The sequence below is a fragment of the Loxodonta africana genome, chromosome 12, assembly GCF_030014295.1.
Source record: "Loxodonta africana isolate mLoxAfr1 chromosome 12, mLoxAfr1.hap2, whole genome shotgun sequence".
In the NCBI taxonomy this organism is placed as follows: domain Eukaryota; kingdom Metazoa; phylum Chordata; class Mammalia; order Proboscidea; family Elephantidae; genus Loxodonta; species Loxodonta africana.
The window spans coordinates 33,280,068-33,299,865 of NC_087353.1; the positions used below are offsets into that span (position 1 = coordinate 33,280,068).

At 40.8% G+C, this 19,798-nt stretch overlaps 1 protein-coding gene across 3 annotated transcripts in view; it reads right to left on the reverse strand.

The window, feature by feature from the left end:
- LDAH (lipid droplet associated hydrolase) overlaps positions 1 to 19,798 on the reverse strand; it is a 141,146-nt gene that overhangs the window by 4,014 nt on the left and 117,334 nt on the right. For all 3 annotated transcript variants that reach the window (XM_064295074.1, XM_064295072.1, XM_064295075.1), the window contains one exon: positions 16,177 to 16,259. In XM_064295074.1, coding sequence (XP_064151144.1) covers positions 16,177 to 16,259 — 83 coding nt within the window. The remainder of the gene's footprint in view (positions 1 to 16,176; positions 16,260 to 19,798) is intronic.

Consider the following 19,798-nt stretch of genomic DNA (forward strand, 5'->3'; position numbering starts at 1 on the left):
AGAAAGGCACATAGTGGTAATTTCTACAAAAGTACAAACTAAATTTTATGGACTCTATGACACCTATTATCACTGAAAAAAAAAAGACTTTTGCCTAGCTCCAGCCCTTAAGTGGAGTTGCAGTCTACCTGCAATTTTCATAACTATACCAAATTCGCTCGCTCACTCACTCAAATATTTATTCATCCTTTTGTTCAGCAGACACTTACTGAGCATCTACTTTGTATTAGGAACCTGGAATACAGAGACAATAAGACTGGGTCTCTAGTGTGTGTGTTGTGGGGGGATACAAAAGACGCCATGTGCACAGATAATTAGGACTCAAAATGGCAGAGGCAGTACAGGGTGCTGAGAGCCCAGGGGAGGGGCAGCTGGTTGGAATCAGGAAAGATTCCCCAGAGAGTTGAGTCTTCAAGTAGGGGAGGATGCACACTGTGGGGAGCATTCCAAGTGAAGTAAAAGAAGTATGAAAGAGGATGACATACTTGAAGAATTGCAAGTAATTAAAAATGGGTGGATGCAGGGTGGTGAGAGACAAGACTGGAGAGACAGAGAGAGACTGGGTCATAGTCAGCCTTCTTCTGGAAGCTCACAGCAACTAACAAAAGACTTTAAATAATGAGGTGACACGATCAGGTCTGTATGTTATGAAAATTACTCTGGCTGAAATTGGAAGAGAGATTGGAGGGGATCAAGTGGTTGGGAGAGGAGGGCATGAGAAACAGTTCTTATCGCCTCTGCTTATTGGATGATTTTAAGATTTTACTATATTAACCACTAAATCTATTCTCTGAATATGGGACAGAGAGAGCTGCTCTTATAAAAACACTGGCCTTGATTACAGTAATATTATGACCTAACCAATATTTAAAAGAGATGGTTCATTAAGAAACATTTTAAAGAGAAAAATACATCATTTCACATAGTACTCTGTAGATAAACTAGTAACAACTAAATCTTGAGCCGCAGATTTATTCTGAATCATTTCACAGAGAATTTTCTCAGGTTCCAATGTTGAATGTTACAGAGAATTTGTGGCTTACAGATTTATCATTTAATTTATTCTTCACATTCTCCTGTTTTTGCTCATTCCAGCCACTTCTAGGCAATCTAAAGCCTCTAAACCAAATATCATTTTGCCATGGCTCTCACAGTTACCCTGGTGGCAGAGTGGTTAAGAGCTATGGCTGCTAACCAAAAGGTCGGCAGTTTGAATCCACCAGGCGCTCCTTGGAAACTCTATGGGGCAGTTCTACTCTGTCCTATAGGGTCACTACGAGTCGGAATTGATCACAACAAGTTTGGTTTTTTTTTTTTTTTTTTTTAATGGCTCTTAGCCGAGTGAAAACTTCTTTTTGTTTCCTGGAGGATGGGAGAACCTTGCAGTTTCTGGCTTTTTCCTTCCTGGGCTCTAACACTGTCTCTGTAGCTGAAATCTCACAATTAGTGAGTGACATTTCTGGCCAGGTGTGAAAAAATAAGTTTCTCAGACTCTCTCAGCCATCACCCTGCTACAGCTTCCCTCTGAAATACTGTTAGGAGTATGTTATTTGCAGCGTTAATTATCTACCAAAAGGGCTAATAACTTTAGGTTCTCTCTAAGCCACTCCCTGCTTTTACCATCGGGAATCTTTTAAATTTTGTTCAGGAAATAGCACATGGAACAGTCATTACACACATTTGTTCAGCATTTCCTTAGGGTCTGAAAAGGCTGATAGATCTGAATATTCAGATTTGGGTTTGTGTTCATCAGGTCTGTTCCTCCACTCCTGGGCACTCTCTTGTCTGAAGATATCTGGCCACTGCAAAAGCTATCTGGGAGCCCTCGGACTGGTACAAGCTACAGTGAAAAACTGTAATACACAGAGTCAACTAGAAGGAAAGCAAGGCAGGAAAGATCTCCCCTAGAAAATCTTGACAAGAATGCCACCCCTGTACACACCTGCCATTGCTTTTTACTTGACATTTCAAAGAATATTTCTATGAAGAACTTAGCATTTACTTTTCAGTGAGGCAACTACAACCTGGAACAGAACCAGAGCTTTCCATGAGAAGTCCAGCTTAATGAACCTCAGCACGAGGGAAACTCCATCCCTCCCCTCATGCATGGGGGTGTTAGACAGTTGTGCTGGGGTAAAACACATGGATTACAGGGACCCTACACCCATCTTTGGGTATCAAGACATGTCCAACTATGGTACAGTTCCAAGTAGTTATGGGGCACACACTGCCCAAGGCATATACTAAGAACCTTAAAAAAGTAGTATTAGTATTTAAAACAGCACAACAGGGAGGAGTCTAGATTTCTCCTGTGCTATGAGTTGGAATCGACTCCACGGCACTGGGGTTTTTTTTTAAATCTGATTTTGTTTCTTGAACCTCCAAGACCAGTAACCATTTAGAGTAGGCTGTGTTTTGTTAAGTCCCTAATTGATTGTGGGGCCAGGTTTTCCCTTTCTCTTAGGTTTTTTTGGCTATATTCACTGAAGGGCTCTCTATAAAAATCTTGGCTTATAAGTAAAACACGTGGTCACTCTAATGCCTGTGCACACACTGACTTGAGATACTTCCTGTTCCCTACAGATTATAAGTCACAGGCAATAGATCTGACCAGAGAACTCTGCACCTGTAACCCTAAACAGGAAACTGAAAAAGTATGGAGTGTGTGAACGGAGTAGTGGGGGCCTGGGGGAGGACAGGTGAAGGGGAAAGAAAGAGGAAGAACTGCAAGTGTGGAGAGGACCAAAACAGAGTGGTTAAGAGCGTAAACTATTACTGTGTGGATATGCAAAACTGAATCTCTACGAATAATGCTGAGCTGAGAGTAACGTGCCAGGTTCTGTGTAAAGCACTTTCCTCGCATTATCTCGTTCAGTTCTTCCGACAACCCTCTGAGGAAGGTACTCTATCTTTGTTTTACAGAAGAGGAAACTGAGATTTAGAGAGATTAAGGAACTTGCTTTAATTCCAGCAATCAGTGAATTGTAAAGCCAGGTTACAAATCCAGAGACAACATTCTTAACTGCTACTACCTTTTACTACTATTAACGATGAAAGGAGAACTGATCATGTGATGAGAATACCAAATCTGAAGCCTGGGAGTCCTAAACTGCATAGGAAAGCTAACTGAGTTTGATAATCTAAGACAGGAGCAAAACCAACTAAAAACCTGTTGCCATCAAGTCGATTCCGACCCATTGTGACCCTGTAGGACAGGGTAGAACTACCCTGTAGAGTTTTCAAGGAGCGCCTGGTGGATTTGAACTGCTGACCTTTTGGTTAGCAGCCATAGCACTTAACCACTATGCCACCCGGGTTTCCAGAACAAAACCAACTACTTTTATTTAAAATCTTCTCAAAGTCTACAGAATTCTTTTTTACTCTTATTATAATTTTTTTAACATTTTATTGCGGTTTAGGTGAAAGTTTACAGAGCAAATTAGTTTCCCAACCAACAATTTATACATAGCTTGTTCTGTGACATTGGTGCAAACCCCCAAGTGTGTTAGCACTCTTCTGGGTTCCTCCCTGGGTTCCCTGTGTCCATTCACCCAGCTTTCCTCCCCTTACCTTCCTTCTGAACGTTGCTTTGGGGCAGATGCTGCCCTTTAGGTCTGGGATAGTTGATTGTTCTGGGGTGTAAATTCCTCACTGGTGTTACTATTCATTTTATAGGCCTGTCTATTATATGGTTATAATGTGAGGTCTTTGGGAGTGATCTCACTTCCAAGTTTGAAGGATGCCTAAGGGCTACAGTCTCGGGGGTTCCACCAGTCTATGCTTTCTTCTGGGGTTCTGTATGCCATGGGGTGAGAACTGCCTTGAAAACACTGGAGTCAGAATCTTAGGCTATCAGTAGGCTGTTTACATTCAAAGGTTTATATGAAAACAAATGATTTCCCATAGTTTACTTCTCCTTGGCACTTGTTTTGATATGCGTAAGAGTTGATAAGGAGCCCTGGTGGTGCAGTGGTTAAGCATTCAACTGCTAACCAATAGGTCAGCAGTTTGGACACAACAGCTGCTCCAAGGGAGAAAGATGTGGCAGTCTGCTTCTATAAAGGTTACAGCCTTGGAAATCCTATGGGGAAGTTCTACTCTGTTCTATAGGCTCACTGTGAGTTGGAATCAACTTGATGGCAATGATTTTGGTTTTGGTTTGGTTTGACAGTTGACAAAAGGTACGTATTCTTGAGGTTGAAATCTTTGTGTTTATAAATCGTTCTCATGTTAAATAATTCACTTCTCTATTGAACAAAATTTCTATTTTCTCAGTTCTCCTAAATTCTGATTTCCTACACCTGCGTTTTTACTCGTCCTCAAGTGTTCTGCAGGAAAATGGAATTACATTCACTACAGCCTCTGTGCCCGTAGACATATTTTACTTTAATTTTTCTGTGTGCCCCTAAGAAGGCACATTCCTACTGATGTGTCCCTGAAACCACCTGCAACTTGTCCCCATGCAGAAATCATGTTTGTCTGTTTTTATGTGCTTTTGTTTAAAATCTAAAAACAGGCACTTTTGGACAGAAACTGAAGGTGACAGATTCCAAGCAGTTCCACCAAAAATGACTGACCCTATCCTACAACTAGCACTGGGCTGAGTGGTAGAGATTTGGAAATGAGGAAGAGTGTCTGCCCTGGAGAAGCTCACAGACGAGTGAAGAATACAGGCACGTGCAGAATGGGCCTTAAAACGCAACTGGCGGAGAAAGAGATGAACGAAATACTGTGAAAACCCAGGCAGGAAAACCCTAATTCTACCCTGCGGGAGTCAACAAAGCTTTGTTTTAGTATACACTCTTAGCTATTGGCTTTTATGCTTAACTAACAGAGGATATAAGGAGCCCCACTAACCAAGACTGGCTGTCTGAATTCACCAGCTGCTCCCTGGAAACCCTATGGGGCAGTTCTACTCTGTCCTATAAAGTCACTACGGTCCGGAATCGGCCTGACGGCAACAGGTTTGGCTGGTTTGGTGGCACGATGGTTAAGTACTCAGCTGCTAACCACAATGTTGGCAGTTCAAACACACCAGCCTTGCACCAGCTGCTCTGCAGGGAAAAAGATGTGGCATTCTGCTTCCAAAAAGATTTACATCTTTGGAAACCCTACGGGGCAGTTCTAGTCTGTCCTATAGGGTTGCTATGAGTTGGAATTAACTTGGTGACAATGGGTTTGGTTTTTTTTTTAAATAATTTCTATTGTGCTTTAAGTGAAAGTTTACAAATCGAGTCAGTTTCTCACACAAAAACTTATATTCACCTTGCTATACACTCCTAGTTGCTCTCCCTCTAAGGAGACAGCACACTCCTTCCCTCCACTCTCTCTCCTTGTGTCCATTTGGCCAGCTTCTGACTTCCCTCTGCCCTCTCATCTCGTCTCTAGACAGGAGCTGCCCACATAGTCTCATGTGTCTACTTGATCCAAGTAGCTCACTCCTCACCAGTATAATTTTCTATCCCATAGTCCAGTCTAATCCCTGTCTGAAAAGTTAGCTTTGGGAATGGTTCCTGTCTTGGGCTAACAGAAGGTCTGGGGACCATGACCTCTGGGGTCCTTCAAGTCTCAGTCACATCATTAAGTCTGGTCTTTTTACGAGAAAGGAGCCATCTTTTGACCCAAATTTATATATCTGATTCAGCTAATAACTAATGAAAATCACTTTCAGTGATATAACAACATTGTTAAATGTTCACAATTTTAAAAGTCACAAAGATTTTGATCTGAATTTCTTCTCTCTATTCAGTAGTTCAGCAGGGCTACATGCATCATGGGAATGGCAGGGGTAATAAAATGAAAGTTTTTCACCGCTTTAGAAACGTGTATTTTTTTGGTTAATGTATGGATAAACTGAATTGTAGAAGATCCTCAGAACATTATTCACTATGTGATTTTCCCAGGACTTAAATTGAAGGACTTCATGCCTTCAGGTGGTCTTTGAGCAGTGTGTTTCCTGATACAGTATTAACCTGAGCACAGTGGTAAACGGCCTCTGGGGGTATCATGCTCCGAGTGAAACAGCTTCTCATAAAGGCTTTATATTACAGTAAAATAATTTGTGAAACTACTCAAGCTCCACAGTCAGTACAGGGAGGCAGCATGGAGCAGTGTTGGGTCCTGAGCCCTATCTACCCAGACTGAAATTTGGGTTCTTCCATTTACTAGCTTTGTGACCTTGGACGAGCTATGTAGCTTGTGCTATGTGCTTGCTCCTCATCTGTAAAGTGGGAATAGAAATACCTACTTTGTGAGTTTGTGGTGAGGACTTGAAAATAAAGTATATAAAGTACCTGACACACAGTATGTACTCTGAAAGGGTAGTGGCTATGATGAGGATGATGATGATGATGATGACGACAATGACAAAGGCACTTCCTAGACCTAGACTGTGTAATGTTGGGGAAAAATCTGTCTAGATTCTTCCCCACAGTGGGAGTTGTGCCTAGGTCAGAGGGAAGAGAAGCCACAGGACCTTAAAATATCTTTTCCTCTGATGAGCTGCTTTTGACATAAGCCAGGCTCAGAGAATATGTAATAAATTTTTTTAAACGTAAGGCAAAGGTATTTTATTCTGTACATTATCCATTATTATGCACACACATGTATGTGTGGGTGTGTATATTCCCCTAAAATGATCCTGGAGAAAGACAGATGAGATGGAAGGTAAGAATCAAACAGTGAAGCACACCCCCTTATCAAGCTAACACTAACACCTAGCTCACTGAGTAAAGTGGATTCTCGCCCACTCTTACTTGTAAGTAGACTTGGTGCCTAGGCTATACTGCCATTTTGTCAAGTATCTTCCAAAACGAAAGGAGGCCCCAGCATTCTGGGTCTGGTGCTTCTCATCCTGTTAGGCACCACAGGGTGAGTGAGCTTCTGGGTTTTCGAAGCAGCAAAGATAATGCTCACTGCTTTCCAGGGCTGTGTGTGCATTTCATAGAGAGCTGTAGTTTCCTGGGAACTAAACAGGCTCCCCAGCTACGTTTTTGCACTATTATGTTTAGAAAGAGTGTCCTGAGCTATCATGCAGTATGGAAGGGAAACAGTCAGCCGGCACTCAAACCATAACCAAAAGGAATGACGCAGATGCTCAGGGAAGACAGACATTTTCTCTGCCCTATAAAATCATGTCATTCTTGCTTTCTCCACTCTTTCTTTCCTTCTCTGAAATAACTCCCACCTGGCAAGTTTTTTTTTCTTTGAGTTGAAGAAACAAAAGGCTAGCTACAAAGCAGCCAGTTGCTTACCAAAACCCCCCAAAAACCCATTGCCATTGAGTCAATTCCAACTCACAGCAACCCTATAGGGCAGAGGAGAACTGCTCCACAGAGTTGCCAAGGAGTGCCTGGTGGATTCAAACTGCTGATGTGTTTTGGTTAGCAGCCGTAGCACTTAACCACTACTCCCCCAGGGTTTCCTTGCTTACCAAGGGAGAGCAAATTAGTAGCCACACATCTAGGTCCCCTGCCTGCCAGCTAGAGTTCCCTGTCCTGGCTTTAATTCCCAGCTCTCCTGGGCTCCAGGTATAAACTGTTAGGTCCTGCAGTGCATCTCCACCTCTCGGGAGAATCCAGAACGAGCTGGACTACACCAACTGCCTTCTGTTTTTCCCCATCCTTCCAAGTTAAAGGCACTTAAGCCTCTACCCTGCAACTCTGAAGGCAACCTATTCTATACGTATCTTCTTTCAGTTATTTAATAATCATATCCCTCTTGGGAACATAAGAAACCACAAAACGTTAAAATATCACTGAGGCCTTTCTAAGCAACTCTTTTTAGGACCTGAGGACTTGCTAAAGAAATAGGAAATTTAATTTCCCATTTACCTTGCTTCCTTTCATCCCCATCTGGCTCTATAACCATTCTTGAGAAAATAAGGAGAATTAAAATCATCAAATAAAAAAAAAAAAAAAAAAAAGGTAGCTGAGGGTGGAGGTGAAAACCTAATACTTCATGCCCACTGAATCCTACTTCCCCTCTGCAGGTATCCAGGGGAACAAGCCGTGGGAATTGAAACTCCCAAGGAGGAGAAGTAGGTCCAACCAGGTTACTGACTGGACCAGTCGCCACTGGTTGGTCACTGTGCATCAAAAGGTTTGCAAAGTGTGGCCATTCTTCCCCTTTCTGTGTGCCCAAATCATAAAGGGTCAGAACCTACTTAGTCCCACATGGAAGTCACTTGGCTATCTAGTGACTAGCTTTGTCTCTGTCTTCCATGAGGCTGGAGTGAGAAGTGGGACCAGGACCTCTGTTTTTCTCTGGTGAGGCAGCTGAGTACCAGGCACTGGGGGCACATTTATCCTTGCTTAAACCTTTCTGTCTCTATCTACGAAAAAGCAAACTGGCAGGTGGGATGAAATGGTTTTGCTTAACTAACTCAGGGAAATGGCCCAGTTCCGCTCATCAGAATTCTTTGCACTTGGGTATTATGCCCAAATCCTGGTAAACATTAAGTACAGCTCTGTTTTCCTTCATCACCGTTCCTATGCAACATCTCCCCTAGGCATCTTCGGGGAGCAAAGGCTACGATCTAGGATGGATAGGGGCATTCCAGAGTCTCTTGGCCACACACCTTAGTATCACCAAAATCTTTTATTACAGAATGAAATTCGCTGGGAAAGGGTGTGGGTGGGGAGGAAAAGTTAGGCAAATAGTCTTTTTAAAGTACTCAGAGACATATCTAGGATACAACTAACTTCAAAATGGTAATAACCAACACTTACTGAGTGCTCACTACATACTAGGCATAGTACATACCATAATGCTGCAAGGTCTTGAAATGAATTATGGCATCATTTTTTGCAACAACTGTATCCGAAGAGATAGTATCTTTAAACCATTTTACTGATGAAAAAGGACGCACAGTGAAGTCAAGTAACTTAACCAAAGTCACATAACTCTTCAAGGGGTGGGGCTGGGGTTTGAACTAGGTCTGTGACTCTGAAGAGTCTGCACTCCAGCACACTACCTCCTTTCCATCATGCTCTACTAGACAACTCCAGGGTATATTAGCACCATTGCCAAGATGAAGCTTTCAAGGTCACAATGATTGAGATGAAAACAAACCTATCTATTTCCAGGATGATTATGACATTCTAAACAGGCTTCAAATTAAACAGCCAGAACTAACACAATCAGTTTCAGACCGAGGCTTGGCAGAAAGGCAGCCCTGGTTGGCTGGTCTGGGCAGCACTTGCTATGCTCCACCAAGAAGGACGTGTGCATGTCAGAAGGATTTGCATGCTCAAATCTGCAAAAACTGCACAGGTTTGTTCCCAAAGGCAACATGCACCTCTGGGCTAAGGTAGGCTGAGGAAGATGGGGAGACAGAAGAGGGTTCCTATTCTTGAGGATATTTTGCTCCTTTCCCAAACCACACTGTAGCCCTGGCCTGACCTCTGGGGGCAGGGGCAGCACCGTCTTACAGGCAGCCCCTCCACCCATGGCTACCTTCATCAGAAAGCTGCGCCCGTGTGTTCCCTCTGGGAACAATTTCAGACTCCTATGGACTGATGGTGATGTTCAGATTCAGTCTGGCAGTAGCACACACCAGCTGTTTCCATAAGCCTGCGCCAAAGATGGTCACGGCAGTTTAGAATTTCCCTCCTAAGTGAGTTTTAAATGGAAACTTCAAGTTTATAAACCAAACGCTAATTTACTTTTCTATGAATGAGACATGCATCCCCTTATAGTTTAGAACAATGACAGAACAAGGGAATACTGACCTCCTATTTGCCTCAAACACGCCAGGTGCCTCATAAAGCAGAGCATACCCCAGAGGCTCCTGGATGAATACTGGGATTCGGGTGGTGAAAATGTACAGCTGATTCTCTTCCCTTGGTTTATTCCATCCTTCCTCCTAACCCTTAAGCTTTGCTCCCCAAGGATCAATCTTTAGATGTTTTCTCTCCTTATTCCACATACTCCCTTAGGTTAATATTATCCGTACTCATGGCTTCAACTATATCCTCATGACTCCCAAATAAAAATTCAGCCCAGGCTACTCTTCTGTGCTTCATACCCACACATCCAGCTACCTACCGTCATGTTTCCCCTTGGAAGACCCACAGGCATTGCAAACGCAAGTACCAAAATGAATTATTCTCAACCATCACTCGCAACTTGCTGCTGCTTCTCTTTCTTATTCCCTATCTTATTACCAGATCCAGATACAGAGAAATAATCTCAGAAACCTCCATCTCTCATTATCTCATATCCTATTAGTACTAAGTGCCTTTGATTTGGCCTCCTAAATATCTCCAGATTCTTCCCCTCTTCATCTCCAATCCCCCTGCCTTGATTATTGTAAAAATCTTCTAGTCTAGTTGCCTCAAATTTCATTCTTTTCCAATATTCCTCCACACATTTCTCTCTAAATAATCCCCTCTCATTTGTTAATCTGACCACATTCCTAGGGCTATTGATAAAAAGGAGTTGCTCATATCAGCTGGAATATCTTCTGACTGGTCAGTGGCCATGTCATATGATGGTTAAAAGTCTCCCCAACAACTCAAACCTGCCTAGTCTCTTTAGTGTGGCATACCACAGTGTACCATACCGTGGTTTCTCGATCTCAAGAGAGTGCCCAAGCCATAACATCATGCTGCCTGACCTCTTCTAGTTTCTCCAATGCAAGGCTTCTTCACCTGGGGCCAATAAATTCATGCAGGTCCATGGATAGAAGCGGGAGAATGTAAATTTGGGTGAGGAAAAAATTATATCTTTATTTTTGCTAATCTCTAACTATAGTGTTTCCTTCAATTATGAATACAGGCAACAAACCATAGTATTATCAGTAATCCCTATACTTCGTCATCTATGATTATAAAGTAGTCCCCCTTATACGTGGGGAATATGTTCCAAGACCCCCATGGATGCCTGAAACCCTATATATACTATGTTTTGGCCTATACATACATACCTATGATAAAGCTTAATTTATAAATTAGGCACAGCAAGAGATGAACAACAACAATAATAAAATAGAACAATTATAACAGTATACTGAAATAAAATTATGTGAACGGTGGAGCAGGACGGTGTGCGATTTCATCACCCAGTACTCATTTAACATTTTCGGACCGTGGCTGATGGTGGGTAACTGAAACCGTGGAAAGCAAAACTGTGGATTAAGGGGAATTACTGTAGATATTTTCAAATCACAGTAAACTTGTTGGAGATAACAAAAATTATTAATGCTCATCACTATGAATTTACAGTAGTTACTGATAGTACATCCTATTATTTAATATGTAAATAAGATGCCCTTATTACCGTATTATAAATTTATTTTTAAAATATTTTGATAACTGTATTTTGAATATAATTGGTTCTTTTACAACCCTGCACTCAAAAATATTAATCTGAGAAAAGTCCACACATTTTATGAGAAAGCCAAACTCTCCGGTACTACAAAGGTTTGGAATCTATACTCTAATGGTTTGTTCATCCATCTGTCTCTCTGTCCACCCATCTAACATACATTTATGGATTACTTACCATGTAGTATGCACTGTGCTAGACTCTAGGGGATGTGGAGATGAGAAAAACACAGCTCTTTCCCTCAAGGTGGGAGACAGTGAGGCTGATCCTTTAAATGCTGTGTGTTAACTGCAGTATCATTAGTCTACACAAGGAGCACGGGAGTCCAGGGAAGGACACTCAACCAGAACCAGGAGCTGAGGAACCAAAACCTGGAGCTGAGGAACCAGAACCAGGAGCTGAGGAAGGTAAAGGCCTCCTGGAGATGACACTGGAGCCAAGCAGGTTTCGTCAGGTGAAGAAATAACACAACCCATGGTGCCATAAACCATGCTATACTCTTTGGAAACATCTATTAGTCTGACATATTTGCCCCAGGAAAGGGAAATAACTTTATCCAGTGTTGAAGCATGGCAAATATACACAACTGTGCAATACTGTGTATAAAGTCTCTAGACTTCGGGGGTAGATTATCAGCCCACTAGATTTCCCATAGAGTTAAAAAGACACAGTTTCCTCAAGAAGATAAAAAGCTCTCTTCATGTGGATAAAAGAAATCCAGTGATAGAAAATTTCAATTTAGAACCAAAGCTGCTGTTTATGAAATGATAGTTTTCCAGAAGAAGAAAAACAATCAGAAGGTCATCTGCAAGGCACAGTGCTGTCGAGTTGATTTTGACTCACAGCGACCCGTAAGACAGGTCGAGTTCCTTCACAGGGTTTTCTAGGCTGTAACTTTTACGGGAGCAGGTTGCCAGGTCTTTCTCCTGCGGAGACGCTGGATGGGTTGGAACTGCCAACCTTTTGGTTAGCAGCCGAGTGCTTAACTGTTGTGCTACCAGGGCTCCTTCAGGATACAGCAGAGAAGCTATTTTTACATTAACTCCTTGTGGATTCCTAACTAGATGGTGCACATGTTTGTTTGTTTTTCTATTGTGCTTTAAGTGAAAGTTTACAAATCAAGTCAGTCTCTCATACAAAAATTTACATACACCTTGCTGTATACTCCTAGTTGCTGTCCCCCTAATGAGACAGCATACTCCTTCTCTCAACTCTCTATTTTTGTGTCCATTCGGCCAGCTTCTGACCCCCTCTGCCCTCTCATCTCCTCTCCAGACAGGAGCTGCCGACATAGTCTCATGTGTCTCCTTGATCCAAGAAGATCACTCCTCACCAGTATCATTTTCTATTCCATAGTCCAGTCCAATCTCTGTCTGAAAGTTGGCTTTGGGAATGGTTCCTGTCCTGTGCTAAGAGAAGGTCTGGGGACCATGACCTCTGGGGGTCCTTCTAGTCTCAGTCAGACCATTAAGTCTGGTCTTTTTATGAGAATTTGAGGTCTGCATCCCACTCCTCTCCTGCTCCCTCAGGGGTTCTCTGTTGTGTTCCCTATCAGGGTAGTCATCGGTTGTGGCCAGGCACCATCTAGTTCTGGTCTCAGACTGATGTAGTCTCTGGTTTATGTAACCCTTTCTGTCTCATGGGCTCATAATTACCTTGTGTCTTTGGTGTTCTTCATTCTCCTTTGTTCCAGGTGGGTTGAGACCAGTTGATGCATCTTAGATTGCCGCTTGCTAGTGTTTAAGACCCCAGATACCGCTCTCCAAAGTGGGATGCAGAATGTTTTCCTACTAGATTTTATTATGCCAATTGACCTAGTTATCCCCTGATACCATGGTCCCCAAACCCCTACCCCTGCTACACTGGCCTTTAAAGCATTCAGTTTATTCAGGAAACTTCTTTGCTTTTGGTTTAGTCCAGTTGTGCTGATCTCTCCTGTATTGGTGCACATGTTTTAAATTGAATAATTCAGGTATATTGAATGATTTTTACACCAATATTTGTGGCTCAAAATCTCTTCACATTGGATAGTTCGGCTAGGTAGGTATGAAGTCTCTGAATGCCTGTGTTTGGGCTGAAATGGGCAGAGTATCCTTGACTAGAATATATAAAATAGGGACATTTCTAGTTTTGGGAACTAGTCTTCAAGTCTGACTAATTATCATGGTGTTGGAAGGTAGGAGGTAATGGCCAACTATTCTTCTGCAACTATTCACTCTTTGAAGTTTCCTTGTTTTCCTGAGCCAACTGGGACACACTATGTTGATTCAAATTTTACCAATATTAAATTACAGCATGCTTCCTCTTTTTCACTACAGAAAAAAAGTTGCAATAAACTTCCTGTCTCTCTAGTTTCATTTAGGAATTGGATTTGTATTATTCTAGAGGAGAGCTCAAATTTAGCTGATAGAAGGGATAATCAATTAACCGCACTGACCTATTTTGGCAAGGCAGCTTTGCATCATTAAATTAAACAATGCCTTGCTTCCCGAAATTTCACAAGTACATTTAATGCTGTCTTAAAAATAAAACAAAGCTATTCCCCATAGTTGAAAACGTTTATTCCTCTGAATGTACGTTAACACTAACCTTGAAACGTCTGCCACCTACCATAATACACTCATATTTCTCCCACAAAAATCACAGTAAACCTTACAGCCCTGACATAGTTAGCAAAACAGACCCCTATCTGGGAATGATTACACTTGCATATGGATTTAACTTAGGACTGGAATAAGTTAGCACCTTTCTTTGACCTCCTTCTGAGCACAACATACACACAGAATCCAGAAATGATGAGTATTTTACAGCAGTTGGCTCCTACAGGTGGTAAGACCGGCTTTGACACAAGATGGGTCTAGACATTCAGCAAGTGTGAATTTTGGAAGTGAGTATCTGTCAGTCTTATTATTAACTGGGGGTTGAGTTTTCATAAACTTCCCAGCTTAAGAACTTAAAATGCATTTTTGATACACTTATAAGAGTCACTATAATTTAACTGAAAAATAAAATACTGTTTTTCTTGTATTTTCATGTCCCCGAAGGGCAGGTCCCTCCTGGGGTCCCACTTAGTAAGGACTTCCTTTTGGCTTCAAAATTACAATCTCTGACCAACTGTCATTTAGAAATACAATGAACACAATGGCCTAAGATGCAAATTAGCATTTTAAAAAGTCCTTAATGGGCGAAGCTACTACAGGATCAATATTCTGAACAACAACAAAAAAAATTTTAAGGACATACACATTTCTTGTTTTAAGACAATTTTACTGGGAGATTATAGAAATATGAATTAACATTATAGGCAGGTTTAAGTTTATAAAGTTCCTGAAGGAATCCTAAACCCAGTAGGGTATCTAGGATTTCATTTGCAGATTGTGGGTGCCTGGTCCTGTAAGAGTTGGCCACACTCAGTAGGGATCATTTCATTGTACCCAGCAGACATCATAAAAAAAAAAAAAAAAATACAAAGCTCTAGGCTACGGCTGTTTCCAAAGGAAATATGATGTGTGCCACAGACGGAGTTTTAAAATTTCTGGTAACTATATTTTTAAAAAGTATAAAGAAATGGATGAATTTACTTTTTTTTTTAATATATTTTATTTATATTATAAATATATTAAAAAACCATCAGTTGCCATCAAGTTGATTCCTACTCATGGCAACCCCATGTTTGTCAGAGCAGAACTGTGTTCTAAAGGGTTTCAATGGCTGATTTTTTGAAAGTAGATCACCAAACCTTTCTTCCAAGGCATCTCTGGGTGGACTTGAACATCCAAACTTTTGGTTAGCAGCTGAGCATGTTAACCATCTGCACTACCCAGGGACTCCTTTATTTAAAATATTATCATTTCTACATGTAATCAATATAAAAATATTAATAAAGTACTTAACATTTTTTATAGCAAATTTTCGAGAACAAATGTGCATTTTACACTTGCGGCACATCTCAATTCAGACTAGCCACAGACAACCACACGTTGCATACTGGATTAGCACACCTCTACTCTGGAAACCCTGGTGGCGTAGTGGTTAAGTGCCACAGCTGTTAACCAAGAGGTTGGCAGTTCAAATCTGCCAGGTGCTCCTTGGAAACTCTATGCGGCAGTTTTATTCTGTCCTATAGGGTCGCTATGAGTCGGAATCGACTGGACGGCAGTGGGTTAGTGGGTTCTATTCTGTTCAGGATGGACAGACAGATAAATGATGCCACAGAAGTACCAAAGCTGCTCAAATTCTAGGGTGCTCAGACATACTCCGAACCATGGTTCTCTTCAAGTTTCAGAGACCGGTGCTTCCCAATGAGTTTGTGCAAGATTCTAGCATTTACAGCAGGAACTCACAAATGCTGAACATTTCAATCTTTGCCTTTCTGCACCTGCTTGTATAGACAATTGGTCTTGATGTAAGAGCTAGACATTCCTACTCTAATGGGTTAGAGAATAAGACAGACAGGCTCACTAGTCATCTGGTCATATGTAATATTGGTTCTTTTCCAATGTTTTATTTATATTTTAATGTAACTCATTCATTTATCCTATTCATATTATTGAGAATCTTCTTAGTTCAAGGTCCTAAAGAATTTGAAATGCATTGATAAAACAGAAAAGTATTGATTCTGAAAATAAATTCAGTAAGAATAGGTGGTAAAATTAAATAACCATAATGAGTTTTACTCTCCATGCAACTTTCAAGGATTATATTAATTTTAACTAGATGTAGAGCTCTATCTGAATCTCCAAACCCTTGAGGTCTTACATATTCTAACAATTCTAGTCTTTGATTCTCAGTAAATACTTCTGCCCATCTCCTTGCTTTCTTACTCCCTCATAGCAATAAAGCGATTACCTTAGATAAATGTTTCCTTATGGTTTCATTGTCTCTCTCCACAATTTGCACCATTTCTTGGCTCCCAAGGTAGGCAGCATTTGCTACATTTAATAAATAAAGAACCAAACAGTTAGAATATACAAATACAAATGTCAGATTATTTTTAATGAATTCATATTCCTCCATTTCTTGAGGCAAGTGATATCTGATGTACAATATCTGTGAGGCAAAGAGAGGCATGCAAGTCAGGCAACATGCTTAGCCTCTGGAAACCAGAGTGTGTCCTACGAAAAAAAACTTTCAGCCTTATTTGGCTTTCTTAGCAGGATAGTTTAGCAGTATGACAACATATTGTCAGAAAATACAGGAGATAACATGTATGTATAATTGTACCTGATAAGTATCTGTTGTTATAACGATTTACGGATTAGAAGAATAAATTGTTTCAGATAAATCATGTACACCAGGGAAACTGCGTGAACAGTTACTAAAAGGAAGCTATGTTCACACTTTTAAAAAAAGGAAACAACTAAATAATGTTTATTTTAAAGCATGTTGAAAGATCTCTAAGATTTTTCAATGAGGGTTAGTCCCATTATGCTGAATGCAAAATGAGCAAAGTGACTCTCACTTGCAAGATAGCAAGTACCTGGAAAGAAAAAGAAAGCCAGAGATAACACAAACTTACGTCGCTTTCTTCTACTGGCAAGAAAATTTTCCTTTAGTACTTTGCCTTAAATTCCATTCTGACTAGTGTAATTATCGCTACTTTGCTTTCTTTTTTGTCAGTATTTGCCTGATATATCTGTCTTTCCCCTTATTTTTCCATTGTTTGTCATTTTGTTTTAAGTATGTCTCTTGCAATCAGAATATAAAAGTGGCTTCTTGAAAAATGCCATTTGAAAGCCTCTGTCTTTAAATAAGGGGAGTCAACATATATATTCACACATACTGAGATGAAAGATATTGGACCATCTTGCTGTGTATGCTATGCTTTCTTGTTATTTGTGACCTTCTTCCCACCCCTTTTAACACGAAGAGTTTCCATACCTCACTTGCTTTTGTTTTTTAATTTCCTTTTGTTAAGAGTTTCAAAGCATAAATTGCGTTTTGATTTACCTAGTAGTTAATAAAAAAAAAAATAGCCTCGCCTAAACCCATGTGAAAGCTTCTATTTATCTGTTGCTGTCTGATATTAATTGGTGTCTATAACGTCTCCATCCAAACAAGGCAGGCCCTCAGCAAATCTGCACTTTCTCTTCTTGTCTTCCCTTTTCCCTAATTTATCTTGAATTTTGTTATTAGTTGCTGTTGAGTTGATTCCGACCCACGGCAACCCTACGTGTGTCGGAGCAGAGCTGTTCCACAGGGTTTTCAAAGCTATGACCTTGCAGAAGCAGATCAACAGGGCTTTTTTCCAAGGTGCCTTTGGGTGGGTTTGAACCGCCAACCTTTTGGTTAGTAGCACTTAACCATTTGTGCCACATAGGGACATCTGGAATTTTAGTTCTAGATCATTATTTTTTATATTTTGCCTCTCCTTTCCTTGTTTAAAGTTTTATCAAATACATACACTGTATATAATTTACATATCAAATGATACAGAAAGGCTTATAATGAAAAACAATAGTCCCCTGTTACACTGTTTCTCACCCCTAGAAGAAACCTCTCTTAACTGTTCTTCCGCTAGTTATCCCTGTATGGGTTGAGTCTAACCATTTAAAACTCTGTAAATGGTGTTATTTTGCCCATCTGAACACTGCTACTGTTGAGCCAAGTTGTGTATGGTGCCATATTTCCATTCTTATAATTACCCAACCTCCCAGCCCCCAGCTCCCAGCAGTGTATATAACTTTCTTCCTCCTCTGATAGTCTCTTTGTTATAGCCACACTATTTTTTTTTTGAAACTCTCTCCCCTTGGAGATGTCCATTCCAGGACCCCCAGGCCTTCTGTTCTAATCTGGACTGCTGGCCTCTAGGCCTACTACACAGCTGTCATTCTGGGATTCCCTTTCACTACCTTCTTGGGTTGTCCCTACAGTTTCCTTGAATCAAAGTTAATTAACTAATTCATTCAAAGATTACGGAACACCAGTGATGTGCCAGACATTATTCTAGGCACTGGAAATAGAGCAATGAACACAGAAAAAAAAAAAAGAACTGCCTACTATTATGAAGCTTGTATTTTAATGTGGGACGGGGAAAGGGGGAAACAGACAAACATATATGTAATAGTCACATGGTGACAAGCACTATGGGAAAAATAAAACAAGGTAAGGAGGCAGACAGTGCAAAGATGGCAGTTGCCTATTTTATGTGAAGTGCATGAGAAAGGCCGCTCTGATAACGTTTGAACAAAGGCCTGAGTGAGGTGAGGACGTGTGCCACGCAGCTATCGGGGGAACAAACTCCAGACAGAACAGGGTGGGAGGTGGCTCGCTGTCTATGAGGAACAGCAACGACAGCAAGTGGCTGCCAAGGACTAAGTGGGTGGGGAAGGGGTAGGAGATGAGGTAGGAGAACAGCTAGGGAACGAGGGCCTATCTATGTTCTTATTCATGATTTCCTGTTGTTTTTGGAGGGATTTATCTTTAGGTGACTTTGTATGGAAAAGTATACTAGAGGAAAAATTTCTGTAGTCTTTGCATATCTGCAAAAGTCATTTTTCTACTTTATACTTGGCTGATACTTGGCTAAAGAATCGTAAGCTGAAAATATTTTTTCCTCAAAACTTGGAAGACACTGCTCCACTATCTTTAAGAGTCTACTGTTGTTGATGGTTGATGAGAAGTTTGATACAGTTTGATTCTTACTCCTTTGAAGGCTTTTTTTTTTTTTTAATTTAAATTCTGGAACCTTTTAAGGTTTTGTCTATATTACTAATGATTCTGATACCACATGATGATATGCCTTGATGTGGGTATTTTTCAATTCACTGTGTTGTTCAGTTCTAGGAAATTTTCTTATATTGTTGACAATATCTTCCTCTTGGTTTTCACTGTTCTCACTTACTGGCTGTCATCGATTGAACTGTGTCCCCCCAAAATATCTGTCAACTTGGCTAGGTCATGATTCCCAGTACTGTATGATTGTCTTCCATTTTATCATCTGATGTGATTTCCTTATGTGTTGTAAATCCTATTACTATGATGTAATAAAATGGATTAGCAGCAGTAACACTGATGAGGTCTACAAGATTACATAGTGTGTTAAGCCAATCTCTTTTGGGATATACAACAGAGAAGCCAGCAGAAAGACATAGGGACCTCATACTACCAAGAAAGCAATGCCAGGAGCAGAGCACCACCTTTGGACCTAAGGTTCCTGAGCTGAGATGCTTCCAGATCAAGGGAAGACTGATGACAAAGACCTTCCTCCAGAGCTGACAGAGACAGAAAGCTTTCCCCTGGAGCTGGCACCCTGAATTTGGATTTGTAGCCTACTGGACTGTGAGAGAATAAATTTCTCTTTGTTAAAGCCATCCTCTTCTGGTATTTCTGCTATAGCAGAACTAGATGGCTTAGACACTGGCTCTTATCATTTCTATTTTAATTTCTATCTCCTTTTGTGGTTGTTCTGCTTTTTGGTTCTTAATCTCAACTTTACCTTCTAAACTTTTAATTTTGACAATTTTATTTT